This window comes from Anomaloglossus baeobatrachus, chromosome 1 (genome assembly GCF_048569485.1).
Source record: "Anomaloglossus baeobatrachus isolate aAnoBae1 chromosome 1, aAnoBae1.hap1, whole genome shotgun sequence".
Lineage (NCBI taxonomy): Eukaryota > Metazoa > Chordata > Amphibia > Anura > Aromobatidae > Anomaloglossus > Anomaloglossus baeobatrachus.
Window position 1 is genome coordinate 693,346,085 of NC_134353.1, and position 20,438 is coordinate 693,366,522.

Genomic DNA, 20,438 nt, shown 5'->3' on the forward strand with positions numbered 1-20,438 from the left:
GTTTTTTCCCTATAAGCTGCAGCAACCACGAGTGGGCTCTTACAAAGAGCATTCTAACAGGCTGTATCTAAGAGCCTAGGCCGCTGTGTACAACATAAACACTTTATAATACTCGCCTAAACCGGTCGCTGCGGTGGATGTGGCTCAGAGGGGTGTCTTCGTCCTCTGGTGCTGGCGCTGCCTCTTTTGGCCATCTTTGTCGCCGCCTCAGTCATCGTCCTGAGGCCGCGGTGCATGATGCGTCCGACGTCATACACACTTCCTGGCATTCAGGTCCTGAGCAGGCGCACTTTGATCTGCCCTGAGCAGGTCAAATCAAAGTATTGTAGTGCAGGACCGGTGAGTGTGTATGACGTACGTACACACGTCATGCACTCAGGCTTCAGAAAGAGGACGAAGATGGCCAAAAGGCGGTGCCGGCACCCGAGGATGAAGATTCCCATCTGAGCCGCAGCAACCGGTTTATGTATTATAAAGTGTTTATGTTCTACACAGCGGCCTGGGCTCTTATATACAGCATGTTAGAATGCTGTATATAAGAGCCCACTGGTGGTGGCTGCAGCTTAGGCCCCTTTCACACGTCAGTGATTCTGGTACGTTTGTGCTCTTTTTTTTAAAACTTACCAGAATCACTGACATACGCAGACCCATTATAATCAATGGGTCTGCTCACACATCAGTGATTTTTCACTGAACGTGTCTCCATGCACCCTTGGCCGTGAGTCTGCACGGAGACATGTCAGTTTTTGTCTCGCATCTCTGATGACCCACGGACCACACTATGGTGTGATCCGTGACACACTTACAAGAAAATCACGGACATATTAACTATTCAAAATTTTCAACTTACCTTGCCTGCGATTCGCTCTGCAGCCTCCGCTCTCGGCAGCTCCTGCCTGGCTCATGAATATTCATGAAAGCAGGAACTGCCGCCCAGGAAGTAGGTGCTGAGAGTGGTGGGCGGACGCTTGAGACCAGAGGAGATCAGCAGCAGTGAAGGCAGCTGAGTAATGTCCATATGCAATCACGGATTGCACATGGACAAACCCATGTGTGCCGTGAATCACAGAACATGGAGGGACATGTGCGTGTTTTACATGTCAGTGAAGAACGTCAGTATTTTTCACTGCCGTGTGAAACGGGCCTTATAGGGTAAAAAAAAAACTGGTGACAGGTTTCCTTTAAGATTACATACATATTGATTGCTAAATTCATCATTTGTGGAGGGGGATTTTTTTTTTTTTTTGTCACTTTCCTTTTTCTTGTTATATTCACTGGTATTTTCTGGGCCAAATTCATCAAAATGGCACATGAATTTTGTGCAACATTAAAACGGGTCTTGATTCTCTAACAATTAGTGTCTTTTACAACCAAACCATTGCATGTTTTACAAAATTTGCTAACATTTCTGGTAGATAAAATCACTCAAGAAGAGGGACAAGTACATTTGCAACGTTTTGAAAAAATCGCAACTGATGAACCAGGTAAAAACATCTGGCAACCCAAACCTTGCCCACTGTGGCAAACAAAAAAACAAGACATACATACACCTAGGTTATACAATAGACTTTAGAAGAAGATACAAATAGATTAATTTGATACAAATAAAATAGTCTTTGCCCTGGTTTTTGCTTTTTAACAGATTGTTTTTGTTTTGCATGAAAACTGTGCAAATCTTCCTAGAAATATTAGTAGTTTATGCTCCAAATACTCGGTGTACATATTTCTTAATCCTTCAGGTGGTTCCCAGGAATTAATACAAACGCAAAATGACATTTTAAAGTATCTTTAATCCTGGTTTTCCTGTAAGACAGTAGGTAATGAGGGAGAAACTAAACTCTATATTTAATGCTCTGATTCTACATAAATATACTATATGTGGCCACAGTTTGCAACTTGACTCAAAACATACAGGCCTTGGAAATAGGGATATTATATAGATTTTGGGATTCATTTTTCTTAAAACATTTTCCTGGCACCGTTTTCACTTGACCTTGAGGTGCCAAAACTTAAAAATCCTCCAACGTATCCCATTTTGGTAACCACACTCCTGAGTGTTTCACCAGTGGTGTAGTCAGCGTTTTGACCCTCCTAATTGTGTTTTTTGATTTTTTTTTTTTCCCTCTCTAACGTTTATTTAGACGTAGGAAAATAAAACAAAAAAATATTTTCAAATTATTGTATAGATTGCAGTCACATTTTAAAATTTTCCTAAGGACAGTAGACTAAAAAGCACTCCTGAGCACATCCATACTGGCTTTTGGAGCAATGACCGTCGAACAGTGGAGACCCCAGTGTAACCTTATTTTGTAAACTACACCCTTCAAGCGGAAGATTTAGATGTTTAGAAAGTGTTTTGATACAATAATTCAGAATTTAATGCAAATTTAGAACTTTCTATAAAAGTTGTAAATAGGTCGTGCCCAAATTGTGCCACCAGAGCCACTTGCCTCATAAATTGTTAGGCACATGCTCCTGGCTGTGACAATAGCCCTCATTTGATCATAAGCTACTGCTTGGATTCACAGGAGAGCTCAGAACTGAAGGACCTAATTTGCAACAATGGTTAAAGGTGCAATGTCACATATAGTGGTGCTGGTACAGTGGAAGCTCTCAAAAATAGTGTTGAGCGAATCCGAACTGTAAAAATCCGGATCCGCACGGTTTCAGCGTCGTATCCGGGTCCGACCCGGACGCGGGAATCTGGCTACATGATGCGGATCTGGGGTTTTTTTTTTCTCTCAGATTATTAGAAGTCCGCTCAACTCTACTCAAGAAGTAAGCACATTTTGTAAATGGCACATCTCAAAGCTTTGATTTAAAGGAGCACGTTCTTAGAATGTTCAAATAAGATATTTTTTTTAATTGGATGCAAAAACAAATTACCTAATTTTTCCTCAGACATGCCAGATGTGTGGTCCGACTGTGTATTAGATACTTCCGCAGATGCGGTGGTAAAGTTGTGTACTAATTTCAAATGGAAATTTTGTGCAGTAACATTTTTGGTGTACAAGTTATGTAGTAAACATTTAAGCTATATTTAGGTATTAAAAGTTTTGACCTAAAATTTTATGGATGTGGGATTACAGTAAATAAATTGTGCAAAAAGAATTTTGGAAGCTACATGAAAAAGATCTAAATATAAAATTTCTGTCATCAGTTCTAAAACATTCCCACATGTAATGTCCTGGTTTGGAGGGGCACGTCACTCTGATGTGATATCTTTTATCATCTTACTTTTAAAAAAAACATACTTTGCAGCATTTTTTATTCTTTCTTTCTTTCTTTATGGTTTGGGGAGTTTCTCCTGAGTTTCCCTGGTACATTATGTATAGCCCAAAATATCAGGGCCTTTCTAGCGACTTTTTTATACCGCAGAAAATTTCCCTGCTGACCAGCATATCAAAATTGTACATATGGATTGTACCGTGTGATCTGCATGATTTATAGTGCTGGCCAAAAGTATTGGCGCCCCTGCAATTCTGTCAGATAATACTCAGTTTCTTCTTGAAAATGATTGCAATCACAAATTCTTTGGTATTATCTTCATTTATTTTGCTTGCAATGAAAAAACACAGAATGAAACAAAAATCAAATCATTGATCATTTCACACAACTCCAAAAATGGGCCAGACAAAAGTATTTGCACCCTAAGCCTAATACTTGGTTGCACAACCTTTAGCCAAAATAACTGCAAACAACCACTTCCGGTAACCATCAATGAATTTCTTACAATGCTCTGCTGGATTTTAGACCATTGTTCTTTGGCAAACTGCTCCAGGTCCCTGAGATTTGAAGGGTGCCTTCTCCAAACTGCCATTTTGAGATGCCTCCACAGGTGTTCTATGGGATTCAGGTCTGGACTCATTGCTGGCCACTTTAGTAGTGCATAGTGCTTTCTATCAAACCATTTTCTAGTGCTTTTTGAAGTGTGTTTTGGGTAATTGTCCTGGTGGAAGATCCAAGACCTCTGAGGAAAACCCAGCTTTCTCCCACTGGGCCCTACATTATGCTGCAAAATTTGTTGGTAGTCTTCAGACTTCATAATGCCATGCACACGGTCAAGCAGTCCAGTGCCAGAGGCAGCAAAGCAACCCCAAAACATCAGGGAACCTCCGCCATGTTTGACTGTAGGGACCGTGTTCTTTTCTTTGAATGCCTTTTTTTTTTTCCTGTAAACTATGTTGATGGCTTTTCCCAAAAAGCTCTACTTTTGTCTCATCTGACCAAAGAACATTATTCCAAAATGTTTTAGGCTTTCTCAGGTAAGTTTTGGCAAACTCCAGCCTGGCTTTTTTATGTCTCGGGGTAAGAAGTGGAGTCTTCCTGGGTATCCTACCATACAGTCCCTTTTCATTCAGACACCGACGGATAGTATGGGTTGACACTGTTGTACCCTCGAACTGCAGGGCAGCTTGAACTGGTTTGGATGTTAGTCGAGGTTCTTTATTCACCATCCGCACAATCTTGCGTTGAAATCTCACGTCAATTTTTCTTTTCCTTCCACATCTAGGGAGGTTAGCCACAGTGCCATGGGCTTTAAACTTCTTGATGACACTGCGCACCGTAGACACAGGAACTTTCAGGTCTTTGGAGATGGACTTGTAGCCTTGAGATTGCTCATGCTTCCTCACAATTTGGATTCTCAAGTCCTCAGACAATTCTTTGGTCTTCTTTCTTTTCTGCATGCTCAATGTGGTACACACAAGGACACAGGACAGAGGTTGAGTCAGCTTTAATCCATGTTAACTGGCTGCAAGTGTGATTTAGTTATTGCCAACACCTGTTAGGTGCCACAGGTAAGTTACAAGTGCTGTTAATTACACAAATTTGAAAAATCATGTGATGCTTATCTAACAGTGCCAATACTTTTGTCCACCCCATTTTTTATGTTTGGTGTGGAATTATATCCAATTTGGCTTTATGACAATTTTTTTTTTTCTTCATTGAAGACAAATTAAATGAAGATAATACCAAAGAATTTGTGATTGCAATCATTTTCAAGAAGAAACTGAGTATTATCTGGCAGAATTGCAGGGGTGCCAATACTTTTGGCCAGCACTGTACAAGCGCCTTATACCAGACTCTAGTATCTAATATTGTAATCCTGAATGCACAAAGGCTTGAGGTCTTCTGTGCTAGTACCCTGGATTAGGGTTATGAGTGGTTAAGCAAAGGATGTCTCAAACTTGTCCTGGAGACAACAGTACTTGGTATCTGCATAAAGAGGTTATCTACTACTTTTACATTGATGGCCTATCCTTAGGATAGGTTATCAATGTCTGTCTGGCTGGAGTCCAACACCCCGCACCCGTGCCGTTCAACTGTTGTCGGTGCTGGCAGCAGGTGACCAGAAATGCGCTTTTCTGGTGATACTCAATCTTCTGGTAGCGGCGGGTACTGCACATACTCTTCCTATTGATTGGAATAGTAGGCAGATGTGCAGTACGCGGCCATAACTGCTATCAACAGACAGTACAGCTCCATCAACAGACAGTACAGCTCCAGAACTGAGCATTTCCTGTTGCTGCCGCCACCACCAAAATCAAGAACAGCTGCAGAGGTGTTGGGTGTCGCATCCCGAACGATCAGACGTGGATAAACTATTCTAAGGATAGGCCATCAATGTAAAAGTAGTGGATCCCCTCTTCAATGTCCTGCTCTCACTCCTGGTAAGTCTTTGCCCTCACAGTGACCTAGGGTGGCTTTGGCAGAGCTGGTCAATAGCAATGGGCATGCCGGCCCATCAAATTCATCAATAGTGCTGGTGTTTTTTACTCCAGAAATGTTACTCTCTTCTTTGATTGTAGTAATAGTTCAGATGAGATGCAAGGAGGCGCACACTGGTGCGGACTTCAGAATATCTTAAGGAATCAGGGCTATTGTCTCTAAATTAATCCTTGGAATTGCCATGCAGTACATTGTTGAATATAATAAATCCTTGCTATAATAGACAAGTCTTGGTAAGCTTTTTAACCAGCCCTATATTGAGCAAAATGTTCCAAAATATCTGAATATCTACAACTGTAACATATCCACGTATGGGATTTAGCTTATATAGATGTGCGGTTTTGGGATAGAAATTACTATTTGGTTAGGCTGCCATTAGTTCAACTTGCTCATGTGTAAAACAGATTTGAAAAGTGTCTATTTCTTGGAACCGAGTATTGTCAATTTGAATATTTGGCCTTCCCAAAAAATTCAGGGAAATTAAACTGATCATTTGTTCAGGGATGGGGCCCAAATGGGTCTCTTTGGGCCGACAGTGATGTCTGGAGAAGCGTCATCAAGGTCTATTCACACTCAGGTAGCTGTGTATAGGTGTGTGTTTGCTGTTGTTAAAGCACAAACTCTCCAAACACAATTTGTGGTTATTGAAGATTCTGCTCCAAAAACTCAGTGTGAAGCACCTTGGCAATGAATTTCTGTAGATAAAATTTCAGTTGAACTTTAGAAAAAATCTTGCTACAAAAAATATTTGGTCTAATTTACAAATCGGACACAAAAATGATCAGTCACCATTCAGCCTCAATGATGCAACGGAATTTTTATATATTTTTTTCTATAGCTTTACAAGTAAAAACAAAGCGCGTATGAAAACCTGTAATAAAATCCTGCTTGAACAATCAATGACAGCGGTCAACGATCAGACTTGTGTATGCAAAAAATTAAAAAAAAACTTTTTATACACCTTTGAAAAGAATGCATAATCCCAAAAAAAACTGATGCAAGGGCATGAATTTGTATCACTAATAAAAGTAAACTACGCTTTCATTTTATAAAAAAACAAAAAACGAAGGAAAGTTCAATCAGGATGGTGGATTTTCAGCCTAGTATAGTGGGTGTCAATGTGATGACTGACAGAACTATCATAGCAATTGCAGGTGAGTGACATCTGTGAATTCCTCGGTAATTCAGATTGGCTGTTGTCCTGAACAGCAACCAATCAAAAGCCGGCTGTCGTGACTGTTTTATAAACAGCATGTGTAATGACTGACCAATCAGGGACTATTGTTCGGCAGGTGGCCGTTTAGCAGTTATGGCTGCCATCTCCCTGCCCGTGACAAAATAGTACTTTATTTGTAGGAAGTGGATAACAACTAGTAGTTCTGAAGTTAAACGAAAAACATGAAAATGAAATATTAAGACTTTTCTCTAATATATATCATTAGCACAGTGACATAGGTTTAACTTTCTCTTTTTTTTGGAAGATACCGGTTCTATGCAGGATCTGAATAAATAAATAAATCCTGTACTCCGATCTGGCCAGGATATCATAGGGACAGAGTAAATCATCGGTTTCTTCATTGAGTTGAGCGAAGTACAGACTGATTAATTTATCAATGCAATCCAATTGGTGAAGCATAAAGCGTGAGGGAATTTTTCACACGCCAGGAGCTTGTACTTTATTTCAAAATATTGTCAGTTATCACAATTTTATGAAATGCCTCTATGTATTATACAGCCGAGTTAAAGGAGGGGAGATCTACTGTAGCTGCTTCTACTGGGGTCCAGAAAAGGACATTTAGATGCATCTAAAGGGTAATCTGCAAAAGAAATAAAGAGCTGCTTTTACAGGGTTATTCTGCATCTCTCAGTATATAAACACAGTGCCCAGAGAGACCACAATGAACAGACACTGCCATGATTTATCTATTATTCTGCTTCTAGCTCCATCTGCTGTACCATAATAAACAGGAATCCATCATACATTATTGCTTATGTAACTACATTCCGCATAAAGAGAGTAACTCAGAAGTCACCCGTGTTCTCTTGCAACCTTCAGTAATATCCTTCAGTTCAGAAGCAGGAAGCCTCTCACTGCGTCAGAATTGTGATATTTTATACATACAGTGCCTACAAGTAGTATTCAACCCCCTACAGATTTAGCAGGTTTACACATTCGGAATTAACTTGGCATTGTGACATTTGGACTGTAGATCAGCCTGGAAGTGTGAAATGCACTGCAGCAAAAAAGAATGTTATTTCTTTTTTTTTTTTTTTTTTTTTTTTAAATTGTGAAAAGTTTATTCAGAGGGTCATTTATTATTCAACCCCTCAAACCACAAGAATTCTGTTTGGTTCCCCTAAAGTATTAAGGAGTATTTCAGCCACAAAGAACAATGAGCTTCACATGTTTGGATTAATTATCTCTTTTTCCAGCCTTTTCTGACTAGTTAAGACCCTCCCCAAACTTGTGAACAGCACTCATACTTGGTCAACATGGGAAAGACAAAGCAGCATTCCAAGGCCATCAGAGACAAGATCGTGGAGGGTCACAACGCTGGCAAGGGGTACAAAACCCTTTCCAAGGAGTTGGGCCTACCTCTCTCCACTGTTGGGAGCATCATCCGGAAGTGGAAGGCTTAAGGAACTACTGTTAGCCTTCCACGGCCTGGACAGCCTTTGAAAGTTTCCACCCGTGCCGAGGCCAGGCTTGTCCGAAGAGTCAAGGCTAACCCAAGGACAACAAGGAAGGAGCTCCGGGAAAATCTCATGGCAGTGGGGACATTGGTTTCAGTCAATACCATAAGTAACGTACTCCACCGCAATGGTCTCCGTTCCAGACGAGCCCGTAAGGTACCTTTACTTTCAAAGCGTCATGTCAAGGCTCGTCTACAGTTTGCTCATGATCACTTGGAGGACTCTGAGACAGACTGGTTCAAGGTTCTCTGGTCTGATGAGACCAAGATCGAGATCTTTGGTGCCAACCACACATGTGACGTTTGGAGACTGGATGGCACTGCATACGACCCCAAGAATACCATCCCTACAGTCAAGCATGGTGGTGGCAGCATCATGCTGTGGGGCTGTTTCTCAGCCTAGGGGCCTGGCCATCTGGTCCGCATCCATGGGAAGATGGATAGCACAGCCTTCCTGGAGATTTTGGCCAAGAACCTCCGCTCCTCCATCAAGGATCTTAAGATGGGTCGTCATTTCATCTTCCAACAAGACAACGACCCAAAGCACACAGCCAAGAAAACCAAGGCCTGGTTCAAGAGGGAAAAAATCAAGGTTTTGCAGTGGCCTAGTCAGTCTCCTGACCTTAACCCAATTGAAAACTTGTGGAAGGAGCTCAAGATTAAAGTCCACATGAGACACCCAAAGAACCTAGATAACTTGGAGAAGATCTGCATGGAGGAGTGGGCCAAGATAACTCCAGAGACCTGTGCCGGCCTGATCAGGTCTTATAAAAGACGATTATTAGCTGTAATTGCAAACAAGGGTTATTCCACAAAATATTAAACCTAGGGGTTGAATAATAATTGACCCACACTTTTATGTTGAAAATTTATTAAAATTTAACTGAGCAACATAACTTGTTGGTTTGTAAGATTTATGCATCTGTTGTTAAATCCTGCTCTTGTTTGAAGTTTGCAGGCTCTGACTTATTTGCATTTTATCAAACCTGCTAAATCTGCAGGGGGTTGAATACTACTTGTAGGCACTGTATATAAGTATATACATAATATACACATACATATACAGTATATACATACACCCAGAAACACACACCAATATCTTGCTGTTAAAGGGATCCTGTCACCAGGTTTTTCCCTTATATCCTGTGGCCACCACCAATAAGCTATTATATACAGTATTCTAGAATTTATACTCACCTAGGGGGTGGTCCAGTCCAATAGTTGTCACTGCTCTCGGGTCCAGCTGCGTCCTCCTTCCCAGCCCCATGTGGTTGACGCGTCCTACGTCATCCACACAGGTCGCCATTGCGCTCTTGTACACTTTGATCTGCCCTGCTCAAAGAATTGTAGCACGCATGATCGGGCGGTCTTTGACCTTTCTTCGCGCCTGCGCATTACAGTACTTTGCTCTGCAAGAGCAGATCAAAGTGCACATGCACACGAGCATAATGACATATCATCCACACGGGGCTAGGAAAGAGAACGGAGACTGCACATGATGGACGAGGCGCCGGATTCAGAGCAGTAACACTCATTGGACCCGACTGCCCCCAAGTGAGTACAATAAAGGTCTTTTTTATGTTCTACAGAGCGCCCTGGGTTCATATATACAGTTTTCTAGAATGCTGTATGTAAGAGCTTACTGGTGGTGGGCGAAGGTTATAAAGGAAAAATCTATCGACAGATTCCCTTTAAGTTTGATATTGTGAAAAAAGGTGGGGGAATGCTGTCAATCCATGTAAAAAAAAAAAATCTCACTCTTCGTTGTATATCTTACTTATTATGTTCAGTGCTCATGGTTGCTATAATGTTCAAGAACAAAGATTTCCTCTCGTCAATGTATGGGTGCAAGGTATACAGATCCAGTGGTCTCTATGTAAGAATTTGATGACATGGGTGTCCCTAACTTGTGTGGATTTTGAGAAAGTATATTTTGAGTGATGTAAGATGCACAATCAAAATCCATCCCCATTTACTTTTGCTGAGGACAACTTCTCCACATCTTAGCAGCATAGTTTGATAGTGAAAAGGCAGATTGTGCTTGTGAACCCATTAACCACATTGCACATTTTTGATATTTTTTTTTGCTTCAGTATCAACCTTGGTCCCTGAGTGTTCTCAGTGATTAGACTATTCTAAAGCTAAATGTGCATGATATCACAGAAATCTCGGCATTTTGGCAACTTAATGTATCATCCTGGCACAGATAAACATTTTCTATGCCAAACAGAAGATCTCTACTTCGTGATGCTGAATCATGGGAAATGAATGGCCAGATTAGAAATTTTCCATGTTGACGAAGTACCGATTTCTTAAATGTAAAACCCGTGCAGGACGTCTTTTCAGAAACCTCGAATATTTTCCCTCAGGCCAATTATTAATTTAAGTTAGTGCATTTATTCTTTTTTTTTTCTTAGCAAAGAGCAGCAAAGCATAATAAAAATCAAGCAATCCACACTTTACAATCACCCTGGACGCTCATACATCAATGGATAGGACTGCTGTCCTCGCCTGCTTGTGCCCTCCACACAATTCACAAAAGGCAAAATTCAAAAATGCACAATTTACCTTAAAAAAGTAGAAACATATTCAATTTTATGAATATAAACTTTGTGGTAAAGTATATACAATCCTCATTTATAGGTAAGGAAGCATTGGAAGGGACAGACATCTCCAGTAAATTTTGACAGGGCATTACCCAATTAATTCCATTAGCCTTACCCAATTAAACATATTGTTACATGGACTTCAATCAAGAGGCTTCCAAGGTGATCCATCTTTCATGCAGTTATGCATAATAGAGAAACAGAAATATATAGATACAGATATATGTACATATTCAAAGTCCAGCTTACCACATATACACATGTTATCAGAAGTGGGCAGATTACAAACTTTCTCAATCGAAAAATGAGAATCCAATATAAGATCTTGATCATTGACACCTAGAAAATATTTAGCACCTTTTCAGACAATTTTCCCCTGGCACATTAATGTGATGGTTTTAGAAAGCAAGTTTTGACTTGTAAGTGAGGTAGCAAAAGCGTTAGGAAGTAAGCAGAACAGAAACATCACATAGTAACTGGTGAATAAATACGGGTTTGTATAGTGCCATTGTGTGAAAGCATTGGCTTTGCTGTGCCGGTACCCATGATGCTAGAATTAATGCAGAGCTCCAGAAACAATACTTAGCATTATGTAAAGCGGAAAGGAGCTCTCGTCTCAAATGTTCAATTTACAACATTCATTTTTGCATTTAGCAAATGTAACCGAACCCTCTACATTGGTTGTATGTTGCAGAGGGGCAAAACTGACCTATTACTGTAACAAAAAACAACGAAAAATGCAGTATGGAGGAAGAAAAGGAAAACTTGCTAGAAGTATGAGAGGCAGAGCTGCAGTTGGTTAGTGATCTTCACATAGCACAAAAGAGTTCTGGTCTGCTACAAACAATCAGAATAGAAAAAGCATATGTCTGTGGAAACCAGACATAAAGACATTCCACCATATTGTGTCATTTATCTGTTGCTGGAGTGTCCTGGTCATTTACACTGAAGACTGGTCCCAAACCTGAAAAAACACAAAAGATGAGATGAGATTAGATGAGAATGTCAGATTTTATCTTCTTATTGGCCACCATAGACCAAATGTAGCCATAGACTAGGATTGGACAACAATGTAAAAAGGGGCTCTCCCATATAATCCTAAAAAAAAACCAAAACAAATTGAGCCACAAACTATTTATATGCACTTTGCAGATGTAGATTTTTCAAAGACAAGTTTATTTATTTTACTTACCGTATTTTTCCGCTTTATAAGACGCACCTGATTATAAGACGCACCCCCAAATTTGGTGAAGGAATAGAGAATTTTTTAATAAATGGGGTCCGTCTTATAATGCCAGTGTCCGTCTAACAAATCATATAGGGTATATGTCCTTCATAGCCCCCCCCATCCTAAAATTAGCCCCCTTAATCTGGATATGGCCACCTTATATTGACTATAGCCCCCTTGTGCTGGCACACGTCCCCCAGTGATGCCACATGTCCCCTATGGCTGGCCCACGTCCACTGTGGCTAGCCCACAACCCACTGTGGCTGGCACACGGCCCCCTGTGGCTGGCACACGGCCCCCTGTGGCTGGCACACGGCACCCTGTGGCTGGCACACGGCACCCTGTGTTAGATATCGCCCCCATGCTGCTGCTTTTAGTAAAATAAACGTTTTCCTTACCTTCTCCAGCACTGTCCTGTCTCGTGACTCCCTCCTTGGGGTTGAGCTCCGGCCTCCTGCATTTCCTGGTTCTCGGCGGTCATGTGATCGGCACGGCAGAGTGATATCATCTCTGCGTGCATGATCACAGCAGCAGGAGGGAGACCGGGAGATCAGCGCTGGAGGAGGTGAGTAAAGAGTGTTTTATTTTACTATGGGCAGCAGCATGGGGGCCATAGCTAACACAGGGGGGGCATGTGCGATCAAAGGAGGGCGCAGGCAGAAATAATATGCCCCGCTGCCCCAGCCCATCGCCACGGTGCGGTTTCAGCACCATGGTGATGGACAGCGGCTGTGCATATTATATGAGTGAGAGCAGGAGATCAAACGCTGCCGCCCGCAGCTATCACCAGCCCCCAGCAGAGCTCCAGAGCTGCCCCCACCTCCCCTGGACTCTGTAGTGTATGTATATATATATATATATATATATACACACGGGGGGGGGTGTATATTCGGATTATAAGACGCACCCCTTACTTTCCCCAAAAATTTGGGGGAACAAAAGTGCGTCTTATAAAGCGAAAAATACGGTACATAGTGCTAATTCCAGAGCACTTCATAGACATGATCACCACTGTCTCCATTGGGGCTCACAATCTAAATTCCCTATCAGTATGTCTTTGGAGCATGGGAGGAAACCAGAAAATCTGGAGGAAACCCACACAAACACGGGGAGAACATACAACCTCCTTGCACATGTTGCCCTTGGTTGAATTTGAACCAAGGACCCCAGTGCTGCAAGACTGCAGTGCTAACCACTGAGAAACCAGTGTTTGAGTTGAAACATAAATGAGGTTGTAGATCTGAAGCCTCTGTCACTTCAGCTCTATTCACCATCCAGCACTGGCTCCTCCTACTAGACTGATGGCTTCATTCCCTGGATTCACACGGCATAAAGGCTATCAGTAATGGAGGAACACGATGGCAATGCAAAGTTATTGCTGGATTGGTCTTTGAAAGAGCTAAACTGACATGTAAATAATTTGGGAAGTAAAATCCTACTGTTAGATTCCCTTTAACGTGCATGATAACCAACCCCATACCGCTGAATATACCCCATGACATACACAGTTCACAGACTAACTTAAGTTAGAGAATGGGATAAAATAGTCCCACCATCAGCGCCCAGTTAACACTTTTACATCTGGCAGCTGCCACTGAGCAGATATTAAAGACTTAAAAAACTAGGGGAGAATAAAGTATGTCCACTAATCTACTGTGGTCCACAGTGAGCCTGTTGGGGGTCCAGCATGACAGCTACCACTCACATGTTTGTCAACACATGCAGATAGACAGTTTAAAGATCAGCTGCTTCTAAATTACTGCCTACAAGGTGACTACATACAAAAAATATACAAAAACACAAAGCCACTGCACTTTTCCTGCTTTACCCATGGATCACACATTTACAGCAGGGGTTTTATATGTTTCTTTGACACTTTTTCATATTCACTCCCCCTGCTGACCAATACTGGGAATTGTAAAATGACAATTTAGTTGTTTTGCATCAGTCACAATCCGTTTTGTGACTGATGTGACTGATGCATTGGAGATTGTGGTACAACTGATGGGACGGATCCGTTAAAAAAACTGATCCGATATGAAATAGCAGATATACTTGGAGCTACCGTCTCTAGTAAAATTAGTGCCATACGCTAGTTACACAGACATGGCTTTGCGGGTCTTTTATAGAGCGTACATATCACCTCTGGTTCGGTCCAGAATGTCATCTACAATATACGCTTGCGTGTGGTCTGGAAAAAGCTACACTATACCATCAGTTTTGGAAATGCACGCAAATTTTGGAGCTGTGGAAACAAGCACATCTGAGAATTCAAAGCACATACAAGATTAAATTCCAGTTAACCCCTCAATTGGCCATCTTTAACATCCTAGGGGAGACTCAGCAAAGTATCCCCAGGGGAACAAAGGCGGCACTCTCTATTTGGGCAGCAGCCACTAGGAAAAGCATTTTACACCAACGGATAAACTCGAATCCCCCAACTATGGCATTGGATGACACTAAAATCAAACTTCTGTTTAAAATGGAGAGATTGGAGACACTGACAAACAAGGAAAAATTGACCAGGAAATTTTTTGAAACATGGAGTCCATACATCCAGACACTCCCCATAGACACTAAAAATAGCCTTAGATCACAATTTGAAAATACCTCATGGTACCTGCGAGAGGTCATTGGAGGGCACAACCCAATATCATAAAGATCTAGGTTTGGAGAGAGGACACGCAGAGGTGGGATGGGGGGAGGTCGGGAGGGGGATTGGTATTTGAGCAGATAAACTACAAAATTGCAGATAATGTAACATAATTATAATGTATTGTATTATATCATTATTGATTATATGTTTTTGTTATTAAAATCTAATAAAAAAGGTTAAAAAAAACAACTGATCCGTTGTGGCAGTTTGTACCAGAATCCAGCTGTGGCCGCGGGTAACCTGAGTGACGTCACCGCTGACAGCACGACTCACTTCAGTTGCTCAGTGGAGCTCACAGCGAGCGGCGGTGCTCTCCCGCTTCCGATGTAGCAGAGCTGAAAGCGTCGTGGGACCTCGTGTAGATTACGTCGGACCTAGAGTGGTATTTGGGGATTAATAAAATGGTGAAAAAGGGTGATTTGTCTAATTTCAAATAAAGGATTTTTCGGTGTTTGTTTTTATTTACTTTCACTACAGATTAATCATGGGGGGGTGTCTCAGACGCCTGACATGATTAACCTAGGACTTAGTGGCAGCTATGGACTGCCATTAACTCCTTATTACCCCAATTTCCACCCCACCAGGGCAATTCACCATGAGCCGGGTACACTCCCGGGACTGTCGCATCTAATGGATACGGCAATTTCGGGTGGCTGCTGGCTGATATTTCTTTATCGTTCCTTTGGGAGACCCAGATCATGGGTGTTTAGCTTCTGCCTCCGGAGGACACACAAAGTACTACACTTAAAAGTGTAACTCCTCCCTCTGAGCTTATACACCCCCTGGTAGCCAGTCCTAGCCAGTTTATTGCTTTGTGTCAGGAGGCATACATCCACACATGCATTCTCATCTGATTTGTTTGACTTTTGGAAAGAGTTTGAAGAAAAGCGGGTCCATGTCTGGACTCCCGGCATGTCCCTTCTCACCCCACTGTGTCGGCGGTGTTGTTAAGGTTGATTTACAAGGCTGCAGCCTTACATGCCGCGCTCCTTCACCATCCCTTCTGGGCTCTGGCTTGAAGTGGGAGCCAGCACGGTCTCCATGCCTGGCAGGAGTCCGGTCTCCATCCACAGCCCCTTGAGGATTCTGTTGGACCGGAGCACTCATCCCCAGAGACATGGCCCTGCGTCTCAGCAGCTAAGTACCTGAGACATTTACGTTGGGGGTCCCGGTTCTTTATTGTAAGGGGAGAGTATGCTGTATGTGATTGTTTTAACTTTTCTGGCGGGTTCTCTAGCTTTTGCCTGAGAACCGCGCCGATGGTGCCTGCTTGTCGGCCTCGCCGCTTAAATTTAGGCCCCGGCTTCGCCGGAGGCCTAGTTTCATTTTCCTGCCCTCGCATGTCACTCATGCAGAGAGACAGGTTCGGCTCCTCCCGGCGGCCGTTCTACACAGGGGAGGAACACTCCCCACTGCTGGGGCGTCCCTCCTTCCCTGCAGGTCTCTATAGCCCTCCAGTTCCCGCTCTTTTATAGGAACGCCCTCTTCTCAGGCAGAGTGCACTCTGCTCTGGGACATCCTGCATTCTGCATCTCTGCTGAGGTGCTGCGACTGGGGGACCGGGCTTCGGGATCTGGAGGGCACACAACACCGCGCTCAGCGTCTGGTAAGCCACAGCCGGTCTCCGGTTGTGGACCTCTGTATATTCTCCCTGGGGTTCATTCTCTGCAAAGCCCCCACTCCAGCAGCATGTCTCACACAAGGAGCAAGGCTCCAAAGCTTTATTCTGCATGCACTGCATGTAAGCTCCTGCTGCCTGAGCCGAGCACCTATCCACATTGTGATGTCTGCTCTAACTTGGCGGTGCCACAGCCTGGAGTCTCACCCCCAGTGGTCTCTCAGGCCGCTGCTGCACCTGTGACTGAACCCCCGGCCTGGGTAGAGTCCTTTTCTAGGTCCATATCCCAGTCATTTGCTGAGTCCATGGGACTTTTGTCCAGGACTTTGATGAATATGCAACAGCCTCCCTCACAGGGTGCCTCTAATACTCTTGACAGAGGACTCCTATCCTCTGACCTCCGTCCATCGCAGATCACGGAGGATTCATCATCTGATCCCAGACCCCGTCCTTCTAAGAGAAGGCGCAGGGTTTCCTCCCCCTCCCCATCCCACGGCTCTGTCTCAAGAGCTGACTCTCAAGATGAGGAGGATGCCCTCACTGGGGGCTCGGAGGCTATGTATCCCATCGATTTCTCTGAGGGTGACTCAGATCTTAGTGATTTGATTGCTTCTTTTAATTCTGTGCTGGATTTCAATCCGCCAGTGTCAGAGGAGCAACTCTCTTTGGCAGAAAAACATCAGTTTACCTCGCCTAAGAGAGTGAAGAGTGTGTTCTTTAACCACTCCAGTTTTCAGACCGCTGTGACCAAACCCAGGGCCTGCCCTGACAAACGCTTTCCAAAGCGTGGTTCTGATGACCGGTTTCCATTTCCACCTGAGGTGGTCATGGAGTGGTCTCACTCCCCAAAGGTAGACCCTCCGGTGTCTAGGCTATCAGCCCGAACCGTTGTGTCGGTGGCTGACGGCACCTCACTTAAGGATTCCACTGACCGTCAGATTGACCTTCTGGCCAAATCTGTGTATGAAGCTGCGGGGGCCGCGTTTTCCCCGACTTTTGCAGCAGTGTGGGCTCTCAAAGCCATCTCTGATTCTCTAGAGGAGATGGATTCCCTCACCAAGGAATCTATGCCTGAGATGGTTACCTTAACTGCTCAGGCTTCAGCTTTTTCATCTTATGCCATGTCTGCCATGCTAGAGGCTGCTCACCGCACTGCGGTGGCTTCAGCTAATTCTCTTGTTATCCGCAGGATTTTGTGGCTTCGAGAGTGGAAGGCAGATGCTTCTTCCAAGAAGTTTCTTGCTGGGCTCCCTTTTGCTGGTTCACGGCTGTTTGGTGAACAGCTGGATGAAATCATTAAAGAAGCTACTGGCGGGAAGAGTACTTCCATGCCACAAACCAAGACCAGGAAACCCGCCCAGGGTAGGAATCAATCGAGGTTTCGTTCCTTTCGTTCCTCCAACTGGTCATCCTCTAAGCCTTTCGCCTCGTCCGCTAACTCAGCCAAGGATCAGAAATCCAACTGGCGCCCAAAAGCGCGTCCGCAGAAGACCACAGGAGGTGCTGCCACTAAGGCAGCCTCCTCGTGACTCTCTGCCCGCTCCGGCAACGTCCTTAGTCGGTGGCAGGCTCTCCCACTTTGGCGACGCTTGGTTAAAGCAAGTCTCCGATCAGTGGGTGAGAGACATCATATCTCACGGCTACAGGATAGAATTCTCTTCCAGCCCTCCAAACAGATTTTTTCTCTCAACTCCCCCCTGCTCCAAGGCCGCCGCCTTCTCGCAGGCCGTGGCGTCCTTGCAGGCAAACGGAGTGACTGTCCCAGTTCCCGCTCAGGAACGGTTTAGAGGTTTTTACTCAAATCTCTTCCTAGTTCCAAAAAAGGATGGTACCTTCCGGCCCATCCTGGATCTCAAGCTTCTCAACAAGCATGTCCGGGTGTGGCATTTTCACATGGAGTCTCTGCGATCAGTCATTGCCTCTATGACCCAAGGGGAGTTCCTGGCGTCCATCGACATCAGAGATGCCTATCTGCATGTGCCAATCGCAGTGTCACATCAGCGTTGGTTACGTTTTGCGATAGGAGAGGATCATTTCCAATTCGTGGCTCTCCCCTTCGGGTTAGCCACGGCCCCTCGGGTATTCACCAAGGTCATGGCGGCAGTGATTGCGGTCCTGCACCTCCAGGGGTTAGCAGTGCTTCCTTATCTGGACGACCTTCTGGTCAAGGGTACATCCAGCGCAGACTGTCAGCGGAGTGTTTCGCTCACTCTCGCCACCCTAGCCCAATTCGGGTGGATTGTCAATCTTCCCAAATCCACTCTGACTCCGACCCAGAGTCTCACGTACCTAGGGATGCAGTTCGAGACTTTGCCGGCACTTGTGAAGTTGCCCTTAATCAAACAGCAGTCTCTCCGGCTAGCGGTGCGCTCTCTCCTGAGGCCCCGCCGTTATTCCCTCAGGTGCCTGATGCAGGTGCTGGGTCAAATGGTGGCCTCCATGGAGGCGGTTCCCTTTGCCCAGTTCCATCTGCGTCCTCTGCAGCTGGACATTCTCCGCTGTTGGTACAAGCGGCCTTCCTCCTTACAGAGGTTAGTGGCTCTGTCGCCACGGACCAGGAGCTCTCTTCAGTGATGGCTTCGACCCCTCTCCCTGTCCCAAGGGCGCTCCTTCCTGACTCCGTCCTGGGTGATTCTCACCACGGATGCCAGCCTATTCGGCTGGGGAGCGGTACATCTCCACCACAGAGCACAGGGCACTTGCACTCCGTCCGAGTCAGCCCTTTCAATCAATGTGCTGGAAACCAGAGCTGTGCTTCTAGCTCTCCTAGCCTTTCACCACCTGTTGGCGGGCAGGCACATTCGAGTCCAGTCAGACAACGCGACAGCGGTTGCCTACATCAATCACCAAGGCGGGACACGCAGCCGCCTGGCAATGTTGGAGGTCCAACGCATTCTTCAATGGGCAGAGGACTCCAAGTCCACCATATCCGCAGTCCACATTCCTGGCATAGAAAACTGGGAGGCAGATTATCTCAGCCGTCAATCCGTGGACGGTGGCGAGTGGTCCCTGCACCCGGCAGTGTTTCAGTCAATCTGCCGCAAGTGGGCACTCCGGACGTGGACCTAATGGCATCCCGTCACAACAACAAGGTTCCGGTTTACGTGGCTCGCTCCCACGATCCTCAGGCCTTCGCCGCGGACGCTCTGGTTCAAGACTGGTCCCAGTTTCCTCTGTCCTACGTGTTTCCCCCTCTAGCTCTCTTGCCCAGAGTCCTGCGCAAGATCAGAATGGAGGGCCGTCGAGTCATCCTCATTGCACCGGACTGGCCCAGGTGAGCTTGGTATCCGGACCTGCTCCAACTGTCCGTGGAGATGCCGTGGCATCTTCCGGACCGTCCAGACCTGCTCTCGCAAGGTCCGTTTTTCCACACGAATTCTGCGGCACTCAAATTGACGGCGTGGCTCTTGAGTCCTAGATTTTGACGGCTTCTGGTATTCCTCCTGAAGTCATCTCCACTATGACTCTGGCCCGTAAGTCTTCCTCCGTCAAGATCTATCACAGGACTTGGAAAATTTTCCTGTCCTGGTGTCGCTCTTCCGGCCATTCTCCTTGGCCATTCTCGTTGCCGACCCTTCTGTCTTTTTTACAGTCCGGTCTGCAGCTAGGACTGTCCCTCAACTCTCTCAAGGGACAAGTCTCAGCTCTATCAGTGCTGTTCCAGCGGCGTCTCGCCCAGCTGGCTCAGGTCCGCACCTTCATGCAAGGTGCGTCTCACATCATTCCGCCTTATCGGCGGCCCTTGGATCCCTGGGACCTTAACTTGGTCCTCACGGTATTGTAGAAACCCCCTTTCGAGCCCCTTAGGGAGGTTTCTTTGTATCGTCTTTCTCAAAAGGTGGCCTTTCTAGTTGCCATAACTTCTCTCAGGAGAGTCTGATTTGGCTGCGCTCTCCTCGGAGTCACC

The 20,438-nt window shown here is 44.8% G+C and overlaps 1 protein-coding gene across 3 annotated transcripts in view; it reads right to left on the bottom strand.

The window, feature by feature from the left end:
- Positions 1–10,971: 10,971 nt before the first annotated feature.
- The window catches only part of CIT (citron rho-interacting serine/threonine kinase), a 304,000-nt gene continuing 294,533 nt past the window's right edge, over positions 10,972–20,438 (bottom strand). For all 3 annotated transcript variants that reach the window (XM_075320265.1, XM_075320246.1, XM_075320294.1), the window contains one exon: positions 10,972–11,993. In XM_075320265.1, the coding sequence (XP_075176380.1) occupies positions 11,970–11,993 (24 nt within the window). In that variant the 3' untranslated portion in view covers positions 10,972–11,969. The remainder of the gene's footprint in view (positions 11,994–20,438) is intronic.